A 17,343-nucleotide genomic window follows, 5' to 3' on the forward strand; every position below is an offset into this window, starting at 1 on the left:
ACGGACGGACTAGTGACCGCCCTGCACGGCCTCGGCCACCCACGCTGCCAGTGCAGCATTTTGTTGTTGTTGTCGCTGTTCAAAGAGAAATCTCACTGTAAGTAGCTAGAGTGGCCACGTGTGACAGAAAAGCTCCCTCTGTGACCAGCCTGTGCTCCTGCTGGCCAGCCCAGGCTGCTCTGGGCCAGGGCTGAGCTCTTCCCCCAGGTGCTGCTTGGACCTGGGGCGGAATGACATTCGTGCTGCCTCTTGAAGGGGAGCTCTTGGTCTGAAGACCATCGAGGATTGTTGCTTCTACCAGCCTCTAAGTTGTCTGAAGACTTTTTCTTTTCCATAGTGCAACTAGCTGCTCAAGTAGACATGGAATGCCAGTTCAAAGACTGGTTGGACAGTCTGGGGTGGAAAGAGTGGATTTGAGTGATTACCTGGATGCTGGGAAGTGTAACTGGACAGTAAGCATTTCTCCTAAAGCTTCTGTGAGGTTTGATCAAGCTCTTTGGGGTGTGTGTTGTACATGTAGCCCAGGGCACATAGCTGGGGAAGAAATGACAGAAGGAGTGGACAAAACATGCCAGCAGAGACTGATGGAACCACCTATTTCTGCCTCCTCAGAAATCCGGGTTTTTCCTATGGATCAAGGAGTTTTAATAGTGGTTGTGCAGACAGGAAATTTTCCTTCAACAACAGCTGCAGGCTAGAAGGAGAGCAATGTCAATTAGCATGTGTATTTTCTCAGCCTTTCCCTCTGTATAGCAATATGCAGGATCAGTTTATTGCCAGCTAAAGCCATCCCAATTCCAGGCTTCCAATTTTTGAATAGGAATATTGGGGGCTTACCTTATTCAGCATCAAATAGGGAGAGCTGCCCTTGTCTTTCCCAGGATATCAGAGGGAACAGGATCAGACTGCTCTGCTGTGTGTTACTTTCTAATCCTGTCCTCAGGCTTAAGATATTATGTCTTGGTCCTCCTGTAATTCTTACAGGACACATGGATAAGGTCTTTCCAGGTGGCTGAAGAATTAAAGTGAGAATCCCAATGCACTAGTTGGATGTCTTGTACCTCCTTTCCCTCTGCTTCAAACCAATACCTGGGCACTGAAGGCAGGTCAGAGTCAGTCAGGACATTACAGGGGCATCTCTTGAAGCTGGGAAATTAAACATAGTCTTGTAAAACACTGAAAGCATTTCTAGTGTTCAGTGATATTTCTGTCAGTTGCCCAGAAATACCACAAAGGCGTTTCTGGAGGCAGTGGCTGTTTTAAGAAATCTAAGGGCAGGAGGGAAGTGTGAAAGACATCATGACAATCTTTTCAAAGAATGTCAATCTGGCCAGTAAGGTTTGTTTTCCCACTTTATCTCTGCCTGTCCTCACTGCCACATAAATTATTCCAATAGCCGATGGATATTTTGTTTATGTAATTAAGTTGTTTTTCTCCCCACAGTATCAAAAATGCTACCTTGAAGTTAGACTAAAAAACAAGGATTTTCTTTGTCATTCCAAAGGCTGGGCAGATGCTGGTTTAGATCAGTTGCTCTAAATGTCAAAGCAAGCATGAACAAAATTTACATAGTACTGTAGGTTACATTCCTCTCAAGCCTCTCCTGGGTTTTGAAACTGGAAATGTTCTTTTCAGACTTACTAAAAAATTGTTTTGAATTCACTGAATGTTGTGTATTGTATCAAAAAAAAAAAAAAAAAAAGAAAAGAAAAAAGAAAAAAGAAAAAAAAGAAAAAAGAAAAAAAGAAAAAAGAAAAAAAGAAAAAAGAAAAAAAAAAAGAGAAAAAAAAGAAAAAAAAAGAGCCAAGAGTTCCCTCCCAGCTTCCCAGCAAGAGTCTGGTAATGAATGCTCCTTAGGCATTTGTGCCATTTGCAGAGTGAATGGGCAACATTTGTAAAAGGCAAATAAGGTCGGCTGTTTACTCCCCAAAATTCTTATGATAGTTTGGGGATTTCACAAATTATTCCATGAAAGAGTCAGTCTCACTGGTGTTTCAACTGTGATCACCCAAAACATTTATCTGATGTCCCATGATGGCCAAAACAGATCCATGAAGTCAGGGGAAGAGATCTGTCAGTTTGTGCAAACAGGACAAACAGTACAAACAGTAGTTTGGGTTGTCTAAACCTTTTCCCTGCTCTGAGCCAGTGTCGTTGATGTCATTGCAGCAGTGCTGGTGGAAGGTGTTTGCTTCCATGAGATGGACCAAAGCAGGAGTATCTCCTTCAGGAGCACTTGGTGGGCAGGAAAGCAAGGCTTGGGATGTGCCTGGAGTGGCATTCGGCTTTGTACCAGCTCCAGTGCTGGGGTTGCCCTCTGCAGTGCTCCAGTGTCCACAGCCATTTTCCCTCTCCTGCTCCCTCCAAGTGTGTAACTTCCCAGGAGCATCCCACCAGGGTCTGTCCCCTGGACTGCTTTGGTCAGCCTCTAGGAGCATGCTGCCTTTGTGCTGAAGTGTGGCCTCTGATTTTACTGTTCTGGGAATTCTCAGGGTGAAAGCATAACACTTGGCTCTAGGAAAATCCTTTTTTTTGTTTGTTTACTATAAGATCTCACCTTATAAAGAGAGAAAACATCAGCAGCTTGTCCTGTGATGCCGAGCTGGTCACATGGGGCCTGTTTTGGAGCTGGGGAGGGTTTCTTGCTGTGAACACAGAGTAGGGAATCACTGCAGGCTGTCAGCCCCAGGGAGAGCAGAGCATCGTGGCTGGAACAGCCACACCAGGGAAATGCCCAGGGAAAGTGCCCAGGGCTCCCTCTGACCTGCACTAGAGCCATCCCTGTATCCTCTGGAGACAGAACAGGGCCTGGTGCCAGTCAGCGAGAGCTTTGTGCCCTAGGATTCCTGTTTGGTCTCTGACTGTTCTAGAAACAGAGCAGTGGCACATCCTGACCAGTGAATTCCCCCACTGCTCGTCCCCTGCCCACCTTGTACAGCCCCTGCACAAGCTGCAATGGCCCTCTCTGTGAGGTTTTGTTACTGCAGATGTTTCTATGTTTGCCTACACTGTTGCCTACACCGTGGAGTGGGATTTTTTTGATTGTGTTTTGTTTGTTTGTCTCTTTGTTTGTTCGGATGTTTGGGTTTTATTGCCTCTGTTCAATTGCTTGTTTTACCTGTCGCCGAAACAGCTGGTCCTTTTTCGGAGTTAGATGTTTGTACATTTTCTTATAGACTTTCCAATGAAGAAAGAAAAAGATATATTTTCTATTAATTTATTACAATGGCACTAAGACAACTAAATTGCAGACATATGAAGCATTTTTACTGGAGTTGAGCGTTGTCCAGTTTGTTAAGGAGGTTGGCAATGTGTCTTTTCTGATAATCTGCTTTGCACTTGAAAGCTCTCTATGTCCACAGACCGTGGTGGTGCATTGACTGTTGGGTTTATGATGACAAGAGCTCTTGGGACGTTGTTTCCAAACGATTGTGGCTTACAACTGAAATAACATGTAGTTGTTTGGAGTACACAATGTTTATCAAAATAAATATTCAGTGCAAATTTCGTATTTTATTTTTGTCTCCCTACTTATTTCGAAAGACAAAACACAAGGGGCCAAGCAGCTCTTATCTGCATTTGGTGGTCAGTCCACATGGACCACAGCACCTTTCAGTGCCTGGTGACAGCTGCAGGATCCGAGAGGAAGGAGATGGAATGGGGCTATTACAGCCTTGGGAAAGGCCTGGATTTGGGGCAGATGGGGCACTACTGGGTGACAGGTCAGGAAACTGGAAATGCACCCGACTCGAGGGACTCAAAGGGAGATGTGAAGAGGGTTCCCCCATCTCAACTCCTACCAGGGCTGCAGGAACACATCAGTGCTGTGCCACTGCTGCTCTGTGTGTGTGCACGTGTATCTGTGTGTTTGGGACTAGGGATGGCTGAGTGGGTCTGTTACCTAAGATTGAAAAGCATAGAAATATAACACAATTTAATATGTCTAATAAAATATAGCATGTTTTAACATTTAGATAACATATTATAAAGATGATATTAATCATAAATACTCAAAAGAGCATTATAGACTGGAAGAGAATGGAATCGATTTTCTCGGAAAAGATCTCAAAGATCATTGCATCCATCGGTCACAACAAAGCATTCCAAAGTCCACTGCTAAACCATGCCTAGAAATACCACATTATAATATATTAGAATCTATTTTATAAGTCTATGCTATAATTAAGATTTATATTATGTTATACTACGCTGTATTAACAGTTTTTACCCGGCCCAGGCCGTTCCCGGTCCGCGCTCGCCCTCTCGTGGCCGTGCCCGGCCTCGGCTCCCGGCGCTTCCCCATCGGCGACATTCCGCGACATTCCCGCGACATTCCCGCGACATTCCCGCGGCTCCGTCCCGGGCCGAGCTGTCACAGCTCCTGCGGCCCGCTGCGACGTGTAGGGATGGTCCCTCCGCTGCCTCACAGAGCTTTGATCCGCCCCAGTCCTGTGGGCTGCAGGAGATTCTGTTTGTCCGTGTCCCCAAATTAAGCGCTGTTTATGCAGCCCTTGCGGGCTTTCAGGGCATCACCTCGGCCAGGAGCTGGAGCCGCTGGGATGTGTCCTGGCTTTTTCAGCCTGGGAGGGCGATCTCAGTCTCAGGGGCTGATCTGCCACCCCTCCTTCTGCCCCGAGGATGGGGAGGGACGTGTACAAACCACGGCTGCAGCCACAGCCTTCCTTCTCCACCAGCACCCTCAGGAGCTCCTCCCTGGGCTGAGCCCAGCCCGTGCACTCGCTCTATAGCCTCAACAAAACACCGGGGAGAGAGAGCTCCAGCACGCTGCACACGGATCTCTTCTCAATTTCGGAGTGTAAGGCTCAGCTGGAGTGTCCCAGCACTCTCAGGATATGGTAAGGGGCCTGTGAAAAGGGAACGTGACAGGATTCTGCAGGAAATTGCTCGGGAGGAAGCCCCCGACAAGTAAGTCTCTCTCCTGCTTTGCCAGAGAGTGTAACGTGAGATCACCACGGAATTACCAGCCCCACAATAACCCCATCTCCTCTCCTGTGCTAGTGTAGGACGAGCAGTACAACCACACAGTACAGGATAATGTTTCTTAAAGCACAGACAAAGCAAAGCGCCTGTCAGTTGATAGCAACACCGAAGGAAATGAATGCAGCTCATTTATTTCTGCTTTCCTGTAGACCAGCCCCAGTATTCAAGTGGCACAGCTATGTCTCCTGAGCACGGGCTGCTCTGATTACAAATCTGAAGTTATGTTTCTCATCCCAGAAAGTGAGACTGTCCTGGCTTATCACTACTGCCAGAAATAACAGCATGGCTGAAATACATTTCAGGCCTTAGCTGGTTTATCTGAGAACTGAGTAATGTGGCTCATGGTGATGTTATGTGGGAACAGAGGCTGAGAGGAATGGTGATAAAAAAAGAAAGTGGTCTTGCCCTCATTATATTACACAGCTCATTAGTTCACAACAAACTACCTGGTACCCACATGAAAGGCAAGACAGTCGTTTTTTTCAACATCTTGTGCTCAACTGCTGTCTTAAATGCCAAAGCATTTGCATGTCTGTGCCTCCATTAAACTCCTGGCAACTCCATCCTATTTTAAGTGCGATTATCTAAAGTCCACACAGTGATTAACATTCGGTACAGCACCTGAAAGACAGCAGCTGACTATCAAGGGTTGGCAAGGCACAGGATACGGCTGTGGATACAACTGGCAGGATGAATAATATAATACTCATATAAAAGTTTCACATCATTTCAAATACGCGCTATTTTGGACACTTCTGAAATATAATTTCAGATGAGGGGCAAAAAGTGACTCATTTCTAGTTTTTTTTGCAAAAAGAGGTTGAATGAAATGGAGTTGCAGGAAGGACAAGTTTTAAAAATCCCAAATATACAAGATGGCCTGAAGACATGAGTCTCAGAAATCGCAGCAATGGTCACATAAATACACCTATTAAACCTTTTTTCTTAATTTTATATTGACTCAGCACGTGCTCAACCATGATCTTGTTTTCACTACACCCTCACACTATGATTATTCCTGTATAATCCAGTCTTCCTCACTACAGAGAAAACTTCATATAAGTCACAGGAAGACCCCGGTCACGTCATGGTGCTGTTCAATCCTTGCACCTTGCAAGCAAATACCAGGGTCATGCTGTTCACCTCTTTTCAATGCACACAGAGCCCTGATGACATGAAACCCTGCCACCAATTAAGGCAGCCAAGCTCATTTAAATATTAATGATTTAATGAGCGTTCAGTGCTCTGGTCAGTGCTCCCCACAGGATTGGTGGGCAGGGTGCCAACACAGAAGTCCAGCCTCTGTTCAAACACAACTGGTAATTACCTTTAAAGGCAGCAGATGTTACAGGCAGTAAAGATGGGCCCACAGGGTTTTTTGAGGTATCAGTAAATTATCTAAGGGAGAAAAAGGTTGGGATATAACTCCATGAATTAAAGCATTCCAGTCGCTTTTCTGTAAAAAACAAGGACGCCTTCTGTCCCCTGAACAGAGACACAATTCTGGATTAAGAAAAAAAAAGGTTCTGTTTCTGACAAGTTGCTGCCTTCACCCATAAGACAGGTAAGAGACTGAAGCTCCTTTAACTGTCCCATTTTCCCCTCTCATAATACCAATGTCTATGCGTTATTAATAATAATAATATACATACAGCACCAATTTAAAAAAAAAAAGTATTACCATTATTACTGTTAATTTAAATGATGGTTAACAGATCTGGTTTTCCTATCACAGAAACAGTTGCCATAATGCCACTGATAACCCAGCCAGTATCAACACTGGTCAGTTAAGTAGCATCACACAGGAGAGGAACAAAGCATTCCCCATCTGGCCCTGGCTGAAGTCTGGCACTGTGCAATGCCTGATTGTTGTGTGTCACAGCAGCTTTTTAAATGCTAATCAAAAACTGCTCTGCACAGAGCTCTCCTGTGTCCAACCCCCTCCACCACCTGACTACTGCAGGAAAAAAAAAAATACCATCATCCAAAAATCCAAGTGGAGTGATTCTCCGTCTTTTCCTTCTTGGCAATTTGGTACTACCTGAATTCAGTGCTCTGTTAAAAGGGCACTGTATAAAAGATAAAAAAGAGTGATATTCAAAAATAGTTCATTTTATCCCAGAGTAAGAATTATCAAATAGCAGAATATCACTGGACCTAGTAAGATGGCAATCTTAATAAAGAAAAACATGACAGTACCAACAAATTAGGCATTTTAAAAGCAGAGGCAACCCCTCTATCCAGGCACAGGTTCTTTGAATTTCTATAAATATCCAATGCAATTAAAAGAAAAAAAACTTTGGAAAAGGCAGTGTTACTTCCTGATTAAAGAAGGAAATGAGCCACAGATAAAAGAATGGAAATAATTTATAAGCTTTACCAGAAACTCATCGAGAACAGTGGCCAAATACCAGATAAAAGTAGGTTGTTCCATATCTTTACAAAATGGTGTTTTAATTTATTATTTCCTTTTTGGGACAAAATTGAAAGAATTCAGGAACAGTGACAGAAAAGTAGATTCCTCTGGAAGTCAAGGCTGACCTGACTGTTCAAAGACATGCTTTGACCCCTCTCTAAGTTAAGATCAGAAATCCTGTGTCAGAACAGCTTAAAGAAAACCCTCAAATCAACAAAACCCAGAATATTTTTTTTCCAGTATTTTATTACATAAAAAGTTGATTGTCCATTGGAAATTTTTTCACAAAGTGCAACCACATCCTGTGTAGCATCACTGACAAATTCTTTTTTCTGAGTAGGACAGCTGGGTTAAAAATTTAACAGTAGCTCAGAAAAGTTAGTTATAGCACTAGAACAGAGAAACCACTATGCTGGGAGGAGAAAGGCAGCAGATGTTTCACTGTCATGAAAACAGATGATCTTCCATGTACCTCTGTATAGAACTGAAAAAAAAAAAAAAAAAAGAAATACAAAGATCTATAATTACCACCCTACTGGTTGAAATTAAAGGAGATACCTGAACGTCCTGCATGTGGAAACAAAAAATATATTATTAAAAACCTGATAAGCCTCCAAAGGAGACTCCATCTTCTGAGGTACTCAAAGAACATTCCTGGTCTTACGTAACTTTTGAGGATATTTATTTTGATATATATATATACAACACACACGTAGATAGATAAAGAGAGAGATTTTCATGTGTGTGAGAGGGTTTGGGTTCCTTAAATCATCACCAGACATTTGGTTATGTAACACTGTCCCAGGACAAGTGCAACTTTCTTCACCAGTTTTAAAAGGCAATTCAGGTTATTTTTGAGTAATGAACTGTGATAGCAGAGAGATTGGCTGGGTAAAGCAGCTCCTGCCAGACTGCAATATTACACTTACTGGTATATTTCAGTACTTGTTTAGTGTAAAGCATGAAAAAGGGAGAAGAAAAATGGAAGAGTAAAAGAAACTTCGTTTGTGAAGGCAGCATTTTGTGTTTTACATCAAAAAGCAACTGCCAAGTCATCACACAGATTAAAAACCTAAAAAAAACCACCAACAAATAAAATTCCAAACCCAACCAAAAAATCCCTAAACATTTTGAAATTTGATTAAGCTATGTGGCACAAGACATACCTGCATTTGGCATGGGCAACTGACCCAGAAACAATCAACCAACAGATCAATTGGCTGGTTCAATTTCAACAAAGCTCCTTTTAACTACCAAGGGGAAAAAACCCAATCTACTGTAAATGTCGATCAATGAATGACTGAAGTATCTATACTCAAAAGCTGTGCTATGGCTACAGTGTAGTAATTGTTTCTCCAACAGTCTCAAACCCAACCCAATCAAAAAGGAAATAACATTAGGAGGAATACAAAACTGCACTTCCATGTCTTTCTGATCGAAACCTGAATTGTCACCTCTATACCGTAACTCTGAAAAGCAAAATCTCATTTATATTTCATTTTTATAGTTTCCTCTGACCTCTGTTCTTCCCTTGAGATGAGAAGCAATATTGTTTACAAAGGGTGGTGCTAACCCAGAATATGTGACCAAATGATAAATTAGTTATGCACAAGAATTGGACTGCACATCTCAACTCTGCAAATACCTACTGAGACTCTTCTCAACTCCGCTGCACATCTGCATTAGTATAAGAATATAAAAAGTAATAGTTAATCCTGAAGAAACAATTTTTAATTTTCCACTCAAACAGGTACAGGCCTGTTTAGTGAAGCGTAGCTGCAAAGGTTTCTTTAATCTAAATTCATACAAATATAATTAAAATTAAATAAAATGAATCAACTGGAACCTTCATCAACTTCATTTAGTCCTTACATACAGAAACCAATGATGAGTTAGTCTGCCTCTTGAATACATAACCAAATGCAGATTATTTAAAAAGGTTTTACTACTCTTCAAGAAAACAGTAAGTTTAGTGACATCTTTTATTTTAGAACAAGGACTCAGTAACAGTTTCGTACTTTTGATACTGAAGTATTCCACAAGATCAACCATTATGGTTCAACTAGGACCTTTTATCCAAAACACTTGGATTTTAGCACCTTAAAGAAAAAGTAACACCATACCAGTATTGAGTGAAGACTGTGCTCAAAATTATGTGGCCCACACTATTTGGTGCCTTTAGTCCCTAACTGGTAGTAAGGCAGGAGGGAAACAATTCTCAGCAAAGCATTTGACTGAATGCAATCTGAGTAATAATAAAACCTCCCCAATTATACAAAGTATTGGCTCCCATATGTCCAACTTCATAGTATTCAAATCAAATGGTCATTTATAATCAACCACATCAGTCAGGAATCTGTACCAAGGAAAAAAACGACCAAAATCTGACCAGATCAGCATCAGTAAGTGATATGTTTAACTCAAAGTTTAACTCTGTGCTGTAACTAGCACTTTTTCAAATACTTAAACAAACCATTAAATCAGCAAATCAAATTAACTTCAGAGTTAAAGCTTTTTCTTCCAGCTCACTGCCTGAGTAATGGGGCACAGGGAGCAGCTGCTTCCACAGGCACAGTCCTTTAGCAGGAGTGCTGAATGCCCTGGATTTGTCTTCACTTTTCACCCTGACACTGCTTGTGCAGGTGCTGCAACTCCATTCACTTCTGAAGGGCACAGAGTCTCTCCTGTACAGATCTGGAGTGCACTAGCAGAGCTCCTACCTAGCATCCATCACACTCCTGAGCACTGCCACAGATTTCCTGGGACACAATGGGTTGAGTTTATTTTAAAGAAACAGGCAGTCTAACCTAAACCCTGTAATTTCAGGCATCTTTGGCCACTATTCTTTGCAACTTTGGGCAGTTTAGTATCAACTGTGTCTATCAAACGATCTTCCAAGAGAATCTTTTCACACTGCACTTGGCTCTCTGACAGCAGCTGCGAATCCATGACTTGCACACCCAAGATGGACACAGCTGCTACAGATGAACATCAGTGTACTCTGAAATTATAATTCTTCTTTTCCACTTAAATTAAAATTGCCATGTTAGACACACAGATTTGCATGCTAGTTTTAAACAACAACAAAAACATTAAAAAAAAATTACAAACTAAAGCAGTCAATTGCTGGCATGAAGCGTTACCTTTCCTGTAACTAAACAAATGGCCAACAGCAATGAGTAAACTGGTGAATTTCAACATAAATTTAAGCTTCAGTAGTCTCTGCTTCCTTCCTCCCCAAAAGCCAGGACTCATCAGCAGATTCCCTTCAGGGAGCAGCAGAGCAGGGTTCAGTCTGGGTCCTGTGGCTGTCATAGCTCCTCTCTCTGGTTGGTTGCTCGGTTGTCCTCTTTGATGCCATTAGATTTCTTCTCTGCGTCTTTTTTCTTCTTTGCTTTTTCGGGTTTTGTTTTGTTTTTCACTTTCTCACTTCCATCTGCTCCTTTACCAGGATAAACCTGACCTTCCAGAGTAACATCTGCACACCTTTCCTGATTTATCAGGAAGTCTTTGATCTCCCAGGCGTAGCCACCATCCCGCAGCATGAAGATGGCCCGATTGGAGCCAACAATAAACCTAGAGGAAAAAGTCATATTTTTTTCAGTTAGGTCTGTGCTTTTCAAACACTCCAGCATCTGCTCACAGAGCCTCCGTGACTGAGGCACATGTTTAAGAGCAAGAAGCTGGTCTAGTTGTTGCCTGGGGATGGGGACAAAACAATTTTCTACTACATTTAGGAAGAAATGTATGAAGTATGTCAACAAGTAACCAAGGAAGAAGGAATAAGGAAACAAATTTAGAACTAATTTGGCACTATGCAAAATCCACTAATGAGCATTAAATTTGTTTTATACACTTACTGCAACCCTTCTCAGCCTCAATAAAAGAGCACAACATTCTGTTTCAAAATTATGCTCTCTCTTTCAGGGAAAAAAAAAAAGTCACATTTTTTAGCAGGGGAACAAAAAGCCTTTTGTGGTGACAAGTCTTCAGAGTGAGATGCTCTCCATCAAGCACACAGAAGCAGCTAGAACTGATAAATAGCTGAACCACTGTGAGATAGAAAGAATCTGGGCTATACACACACACACATAGTGCATAAGCACTAAAGAGGTTTCTGCACCACACCACAAGTCTTGTCACAACTGACAAAGAAACAGAGGAACAGTAATGGATGATGGAGGTGAAAAACAGCAAAGGATGAACAGTTGAAAAGGTTTTCAGGAAGAAAGAAAGGGTTCTGCAAAGGCAAGAACTTTATCCTTGTGCACAACAGCTCACCTTTGCACGTCGTAGTTTGCATTGAAGAGACTGCCCTGCCACAGGCTGGTGATTTCTTCTGTCTCCTTTTCTGTGGGATCTCCTGACACTGTGACAAACATCATCAAAGTCTTCCCCTTCTTTGTCATCTTCAGGATGCTTTCAGGCTTGCCCGGATCTAATTTTGAGAAATCTATTGGTGCTGGAGGCCTCTTGTGTTCAGGGAGATCTCCCTCTTCAATGTCATCATCTTTCTGTTTTGAAAACAACAAGGAAGCTTTAAACTCAACTGTCCCATAAATATATTTTGGGTAATTTTTTAATTTCTCTTTCTTCAGAGAATAGCTGTGCTTTGATAAAGTATTTTTTAGATGAATGATGGACATCATGAAACCAAAAGAAATAGTGACTGTTGTTTCAAGATACTTCACCAAAAGTGCTCTTTCCACTTACAAACCTCCCCTGAAAATGATGCATGACAGGTGGAATCTCATTTTGTCACACACTGAGCAAGATTTCAGCCTTAAGGCTAATTCAATACAATTCCACCTACAAAACTCATAAAATAGTATTTTTTTCTTCAGTTTCACAAATATTTATTATCCATGCAAGATGAAGTGGGGAAATTGCAATAAAAAGCCTCATGCACACATATATGAAAAAAAATTCATCTGATATTGCTTTCAGAGGTCAAAATGCTCTTCTGAGAATCATGCGATTGCTTGAGAATTTAAGTTTCCTTACTTTGTATCTTTAAACAATTAAACCCATGGGAGTTTAGATTTTCTGTGTGCTTATGCCACAGAAAGACTTTGATTAAAAGTTTCATGACTTTTCTAATGCACAGATGCAGCTCACAGCCTGATGACACACTCACCCAGAGTAAATCACTCCTACAAAAAAGAAAAAATTAACCTCTGCTAAAGCTGACAGCCATTTAAATATTTGGAAAGGCACAATCAAACTACTGCCCCTTAAAGCAGCTCACAACTGTGAGCTGAATATAATGGCAACTCATCATAAGCCAGAACGTGATTTCTGCAGCAAGTGTTTGTGTCACAGAATTAAAAAGTAAAAAAAAAAAAAAAAAAAAAAAAAAAAAAAAAAAAAAAAGAAAAAGAAACTCTCATACACTGCAAGTCTGAAACATGCTTTCAGGTAGTTCACGTGCCTTGAAGTTTCTGAAATGAGTGAACTGGGAGGAAAGGAGAGCCCAAGGAAAGTCCCTGCCATCACTAACATACCTTACAAGAAACCAGAGAATGGTGAATGGTCAAATTGGTGAAGTACAGTGAAAATACAAAATCTCACGTGACTGACTGAAAAACACTCTCCACAATTTAAAGCAAGTTGAAGCTTAAGTTTGGTTTGACTAGAGCAAAGACAGATTATTTAATAGTTTTGAAAGAAAAAGGCAGAAAGAAACATTTCCAAATACTTTGTATGAAATACAGAAACTGACTTTGGATTTAGTGACAACATGACCTACTAAAATGTATTGCCTATTTTTTTTTCTTAACTATTCAACTAAATGCTCCTGAAGTTTTCTTCATACAGTTTGAATGGGAGTACTATCAGAAGATGCCAAGAATTCCCCTAGATGGCATTTATTTTCTTATTTTCTGTACATAAGGTCATGCAGCTATGCTTAAAGCTATCTAACAGGTAAAAAAGTGAAGGGAAAGTGTAAGCTTTTGCATTGAAAAGTCCAGCACACTGTCTTGCTTTAGGCCAAATTTGGGAGAAAACTTCCAAATGGGTCCCCTAGAAAGCAGCTTTATGTGGTCCTTCCCCAGCTGGTTTGGGAAAAGATTTTCTTGGAGAAAAGTGGAAAAAACCCTTGTTTATTTAACAAGCAAAGTATTCACGAGCATAAAAAATGAGTAATATTAAACAATGGAACCTCTTACTGTTCTGAAGAGATGGCAAATTCAGACCCTTGCTGTGGGGTGTAGCTGGGCTTGCTCAGTCTCTTATCAGTCCCTCCAGCACTGGAAAATGCCACATGCCAGCCCCTGCTGGGCCACAGGTGTGAGCTCCCGGAGTTTATCTGAGTTTTCAGTCCAGAGCAGTTCCAAGAAAAAGAAAAGCCACAGTCCAGGGAACTTCTCTGCCTCAGCTAGCTAAAATCTAACTAAAAGCAAAAGAGAGCTCTCTCCTGCTGTCCGTGCTGCAGTCTGTGAGAAGGGAAGCTGAAGCTCTTATCTCTATGTTTGTGAATACAGCTGCCTCAGACATTCCACTGCTTCTCCTTCTCCCACCCTTCACTCTCAGATCTAGTTTTAAAGGTGCAAAACTTATTTCTGGGCTAAACAGGTGAATGAGGATACAATTCAGCATCATAAAGTCACCCCAGGACACAGACTCACTCACCTAAACAGTAACATGAGGTTTCAGAGGGAAAGCATTACACAGACACAGTAAAAACTGCCTATTCCTTCACTCGCTCCTCTCCTCAGCTCCCAATCTCAGAAATGTCTCATAAATGCCCTGCATTTTGATTTTAAAAATCATTTGTAACACATGCCACTTAAATGCTTTGCCAATTCAGTGATCAGAATCAAGCCTGAGAAACCCTGAGCCTGTAACAGGAATGAAGTATTTAAACACCTGACATTTCAGTAACTAAGAGACCTCCAGCTCAGATTCTCAGTTCCGTGTCCAGCTCCTCAGGACTCCAGGTGAGTCCCTTTCCATGAGGAAAATGCCTCGGTGGCTTCCTCCAAGCTCTAGTTGTGCAATTGAGCTGCTGAAGCATCTCTGCCTCTTTGCCCTGTCACCCATCCTTGTTTTCCACCAGATCACTCTCCCAGATCACCAGGCAGTCATGCACATGGTGCAAGGGGCAGCACGAGATCCTGCACAGAGAGCTGGCTGCTCCTGCTGGGAAAGCTGCTGGAGCCACAGACTCAGGCTGGTGGCTGAACCCAAGCATGTCATAACCACCATCCTCCAGTGGTTTTAGACTAATTGCCAGGGAAATAAAAAAAAAAATCAGAGTAATTTCATTCAGTTGAAAGCAATGAGATTTGATTCTGTACAGATCCATGCCCTGTGCCCCTCATTCCCAAGCACAGTTCCTGCTTTCACCCGAATTCACAGTGGCCCCTTTGTTTCTCATCCCACTCCATCAATTGCTCTCATGCCCTTTCTTCTCCTCCACCCTCCGGCCACCATTCCCCCCAAGCCTCTCATGTTCCCTGTGTGTCCCGACTCCCACCAGCCCAAACGCCCTGCAGCTGACATCACAGCAGACCAAACAACCCCTAATTGTTGTGCCGTGCCCCAGCCCCTGCTCTGCTCCATGTGCCTCTCCTCATGGACACCCCCAGCCCGGGCGGTGACTCCAGCTGCTGTGCCACATCTGTATTTGTGCAGCACACAGTGACCTGGAGCAGGGACCTGCTGCAGCTGAAAAGGAAAAATCCCCAACAGCCTCCTGACCTGCCCACGAGGGCTGGAGCAGAACATACAGTCAAGAGTTACAACAGCATTAACCTGAGCCTTCCTTTCAGCCATCTCATTAAAAAGAGATGCTCACCTTTAAAGATTTTTTCCCTACAAGGCCAAATTTGGTTCAAGTTGGGCAATATTAAGCCTTGATTTTTTTAGCAGCTGGGTCTGTTGGGTCCTTGGCTGATACCACCAACAGAACAGTGAACTTTGAGCCTTTAACTAATTTTATATAATTTTTAAACTCAATTTTCTAAGAACCTCCCTTCCTAAAGGACTTATGCAGCAACAATTCATGGGATGAACAAGCCCACAACCTGCCCACCAGGACCAAGGCAGGCGTCCATACTTCCTGTTACTTTACCTAAAATTCACCTATAAAACACACTTCACCTTGATTTACAGCTGCAACTGGTGTTACATAAAACAGAAGTTTTCTCTCTATTATTTCCTTCAGGGTTTTTTGCAAAATATTTCAGGGAAAAACCTCACGGGAAAAAAATAAATAACAGTGAGGAGCACTTTGGCATTTATCAAAAGACGACGGAACTTTTCATAGTGAAAAGAATCTAACCACATGGAGAGAAGAGTGAAGGGAAACCGCCAAGGAAAGTTAAGGCAGGGAGCTGATAAGGATAAAGGCGACGAGAGAGAGCTGGAATTAGAAGTCGTTACTATGAAGCAAGATAGGAAAGAAACACCAAACCAAAACAGTGCCGTATCTACCCTGTAAACGTGAAATGAGTATTTCTCCTGGTATCCGCCCCTCGGTCACATGTGCATCGCTCAATACTTGGAAAAAACCAGACTTTTCAGCCAGACGAGGCTGCTGGCAGGCACCGAGCGCCCGGCCGGGTGCGGGGGCTGTGCAGGCGGGACAGGGCCGGCTGAGGGCCGCTCGCTCCGACTCTGAACCCCCCCACACGGACCCAGAGCCTCGGAGGAACGAACACGGCACCGGCCACCCTCCACCAGGCTCGGGGATCCCTCCCGACCAGGCTCGGGGATCCCTCCCGACCAGGCTCGGGGATCCCCCGCCTTCCCGGGGCCGGCCGGAGCGGCCGCTCCCCGCGGAGTTGCCCCGGCCCGGCCCCGCCGCCCCCCGGCAGCGCGGCGTTCCCTCCGCGTGGTGCGGGCGGACCCCGCCGGGCCCGGCGCCTCCCGCACCTCCCACTGCTCCAGCAGCCGGGCCATGTCCGCGTCGTTGTAGTCCCGAATGTCCTTCTTCTTGGGAGGACCCTCCCGCCGCTTCCCCTCCGAGCCGCCGGCCGCGGCCGCCGCGCTCAGACACAGCGCCAGGGCCAGCAGCGCCCAGCCCGCGGCCGCCGCCATCTTCTGCCGCTCTCGGGAGGGCGGCCCCGGCCGCCTCATGGGCGGGCACAGAGCGCCGGGCCGGGAGGAGTCAGCGGGGAGGGCGGATCGGGCCGGGAGGAGCAGCGGGAAGGGCGGATCGGGCCGGGAGGAGCAGCGGGGAGGGCGGATCGGGCCGGGAGGAGGAGCGGGATGGGCAGAGGGGTGGATGAGCCGGGAGGAGGAGCTGGAAAGGCAGAGGGATGGATGAGGCCGGTAGGAGGAGCGGGAAGGGCAGTGGGATGGATGGATGAGGCCGGTAGGAGGAGCGGGAAGGGCAGTGGGATGGATGGATGGATGAGGCCGGCAGGAGGAGCGGGAAGGGCAGTGGGATGGATGGATGGATGAGGCCGGTAGGAGGAGCGGGAAGGGCAGTGGGATGGATGGATGGATGGATGAGGCCGGCAGGAGGAGCGGGAAGGGCAGTGGGATGGATGGATGGATGGATGAGGCCGGCAGGAGGAGCGGGAAGGGCAGTGGGGTGGATGGATGGATGACCCGGCAGGAGGAGCGGGAAGGGCAGTGGGATGGATAGATGGATGGATGGATGGATGAGGCCGGCAGGAGGAGAGGGAAGGCCGGGCCCGGGGCACTGCCGGCCCTCCCGGTGCCGTGTCCCCGCACGGAGCCCCGCTCCAGGCCGTGCCGCCCTCGGTGCGGTCCTGCAGGGCTCGGGCAGGGAGGGAACGCTGGGCACTGAGAGGTTCAAGCAGTAAATAAATGCTGGGCCCAGCGCCTGGGATCTAAACTATGTGGTTGCTTCTTGTTGCCTTTTTTTTTTTTTCTTTTTTTTTTTTTTTTTAAACAGGATGGAAAGTAGCCGGGTTTGCTGATCTGTGTGATGGGAACTGGGTTCATTGCAT

At 44.4% G+C, this 17,343-nt stretch overlaps 1 protein-coding gene across 1 annotated transcript; it reads right to left on the reverse strand.

The window, feature by feature from the left end:
- Nucleotides 1–10,591: 10,591 nt before the first annotated feature.
- Nucleotides 10,592–16,492, reverse strand: MESD (mesoderm development LRP chaperone). The gene is made up of 3 exons (XM_066328338.1): nt 16,298–16,492; nt 11,699–11,931; nt 10,592–10,993 (listed from the first exon to the last, which is right to left on the reverse strand). The coding sequence occupies exons 1-3, from the start codon at nt 16,460–16,462 to the stop codon at nt 10,729–10,731; spliced, it is 663 nt and encodes a 220-aa protein (XP_066184435.1). The 5' UTR covers nt 16,463–16,492; the 3' UTR covers nt 10,592–10,728.
- Nucleotides 16,493–17,343: the final 851 nt, after the last annotated feature.

Source organism: Sylvia atricapilla, chromosome 13 (genome assembly GCF_009819655.1).
Source record: "Sylvia atricapilla isolate bSylAtr1 chromosome 13, bSylAtr1.pri, whole genome shotgun sequence".
Taxonomy (NCBI): Eukaryota; Metazoa; Chordata; class Aves; order Passeriformes; family Sylviidae; genus Sylvia; species Sylvia atricapilla.

Excerpts from the sequence above, each read along its gene's own strand:
- MESD (XM_066328338.1), bottom strand. The coding sequence starts at position 16,462 with ATGGCGGCGGCCGCGGGCTGGGCGCTGCTGGCCCTGGCGCTGTGTCTG. Across the intron at positions 11,932-16,297 it reads GGCTGCTGGAGCAGTGGGAG|AAAGATGATGACATTGAAGA; the intron begins GTGCGGGAGGCG and ends TTTTCAAAACAG. Across the intron at positions 10,994-11,698 it reads GCAAACTACGACGTGCAAAG|GTTTATTGTTGGCTCCAATC; the intron begins GTGAGCTGTTGT and ends TTTTTCCTCTAG.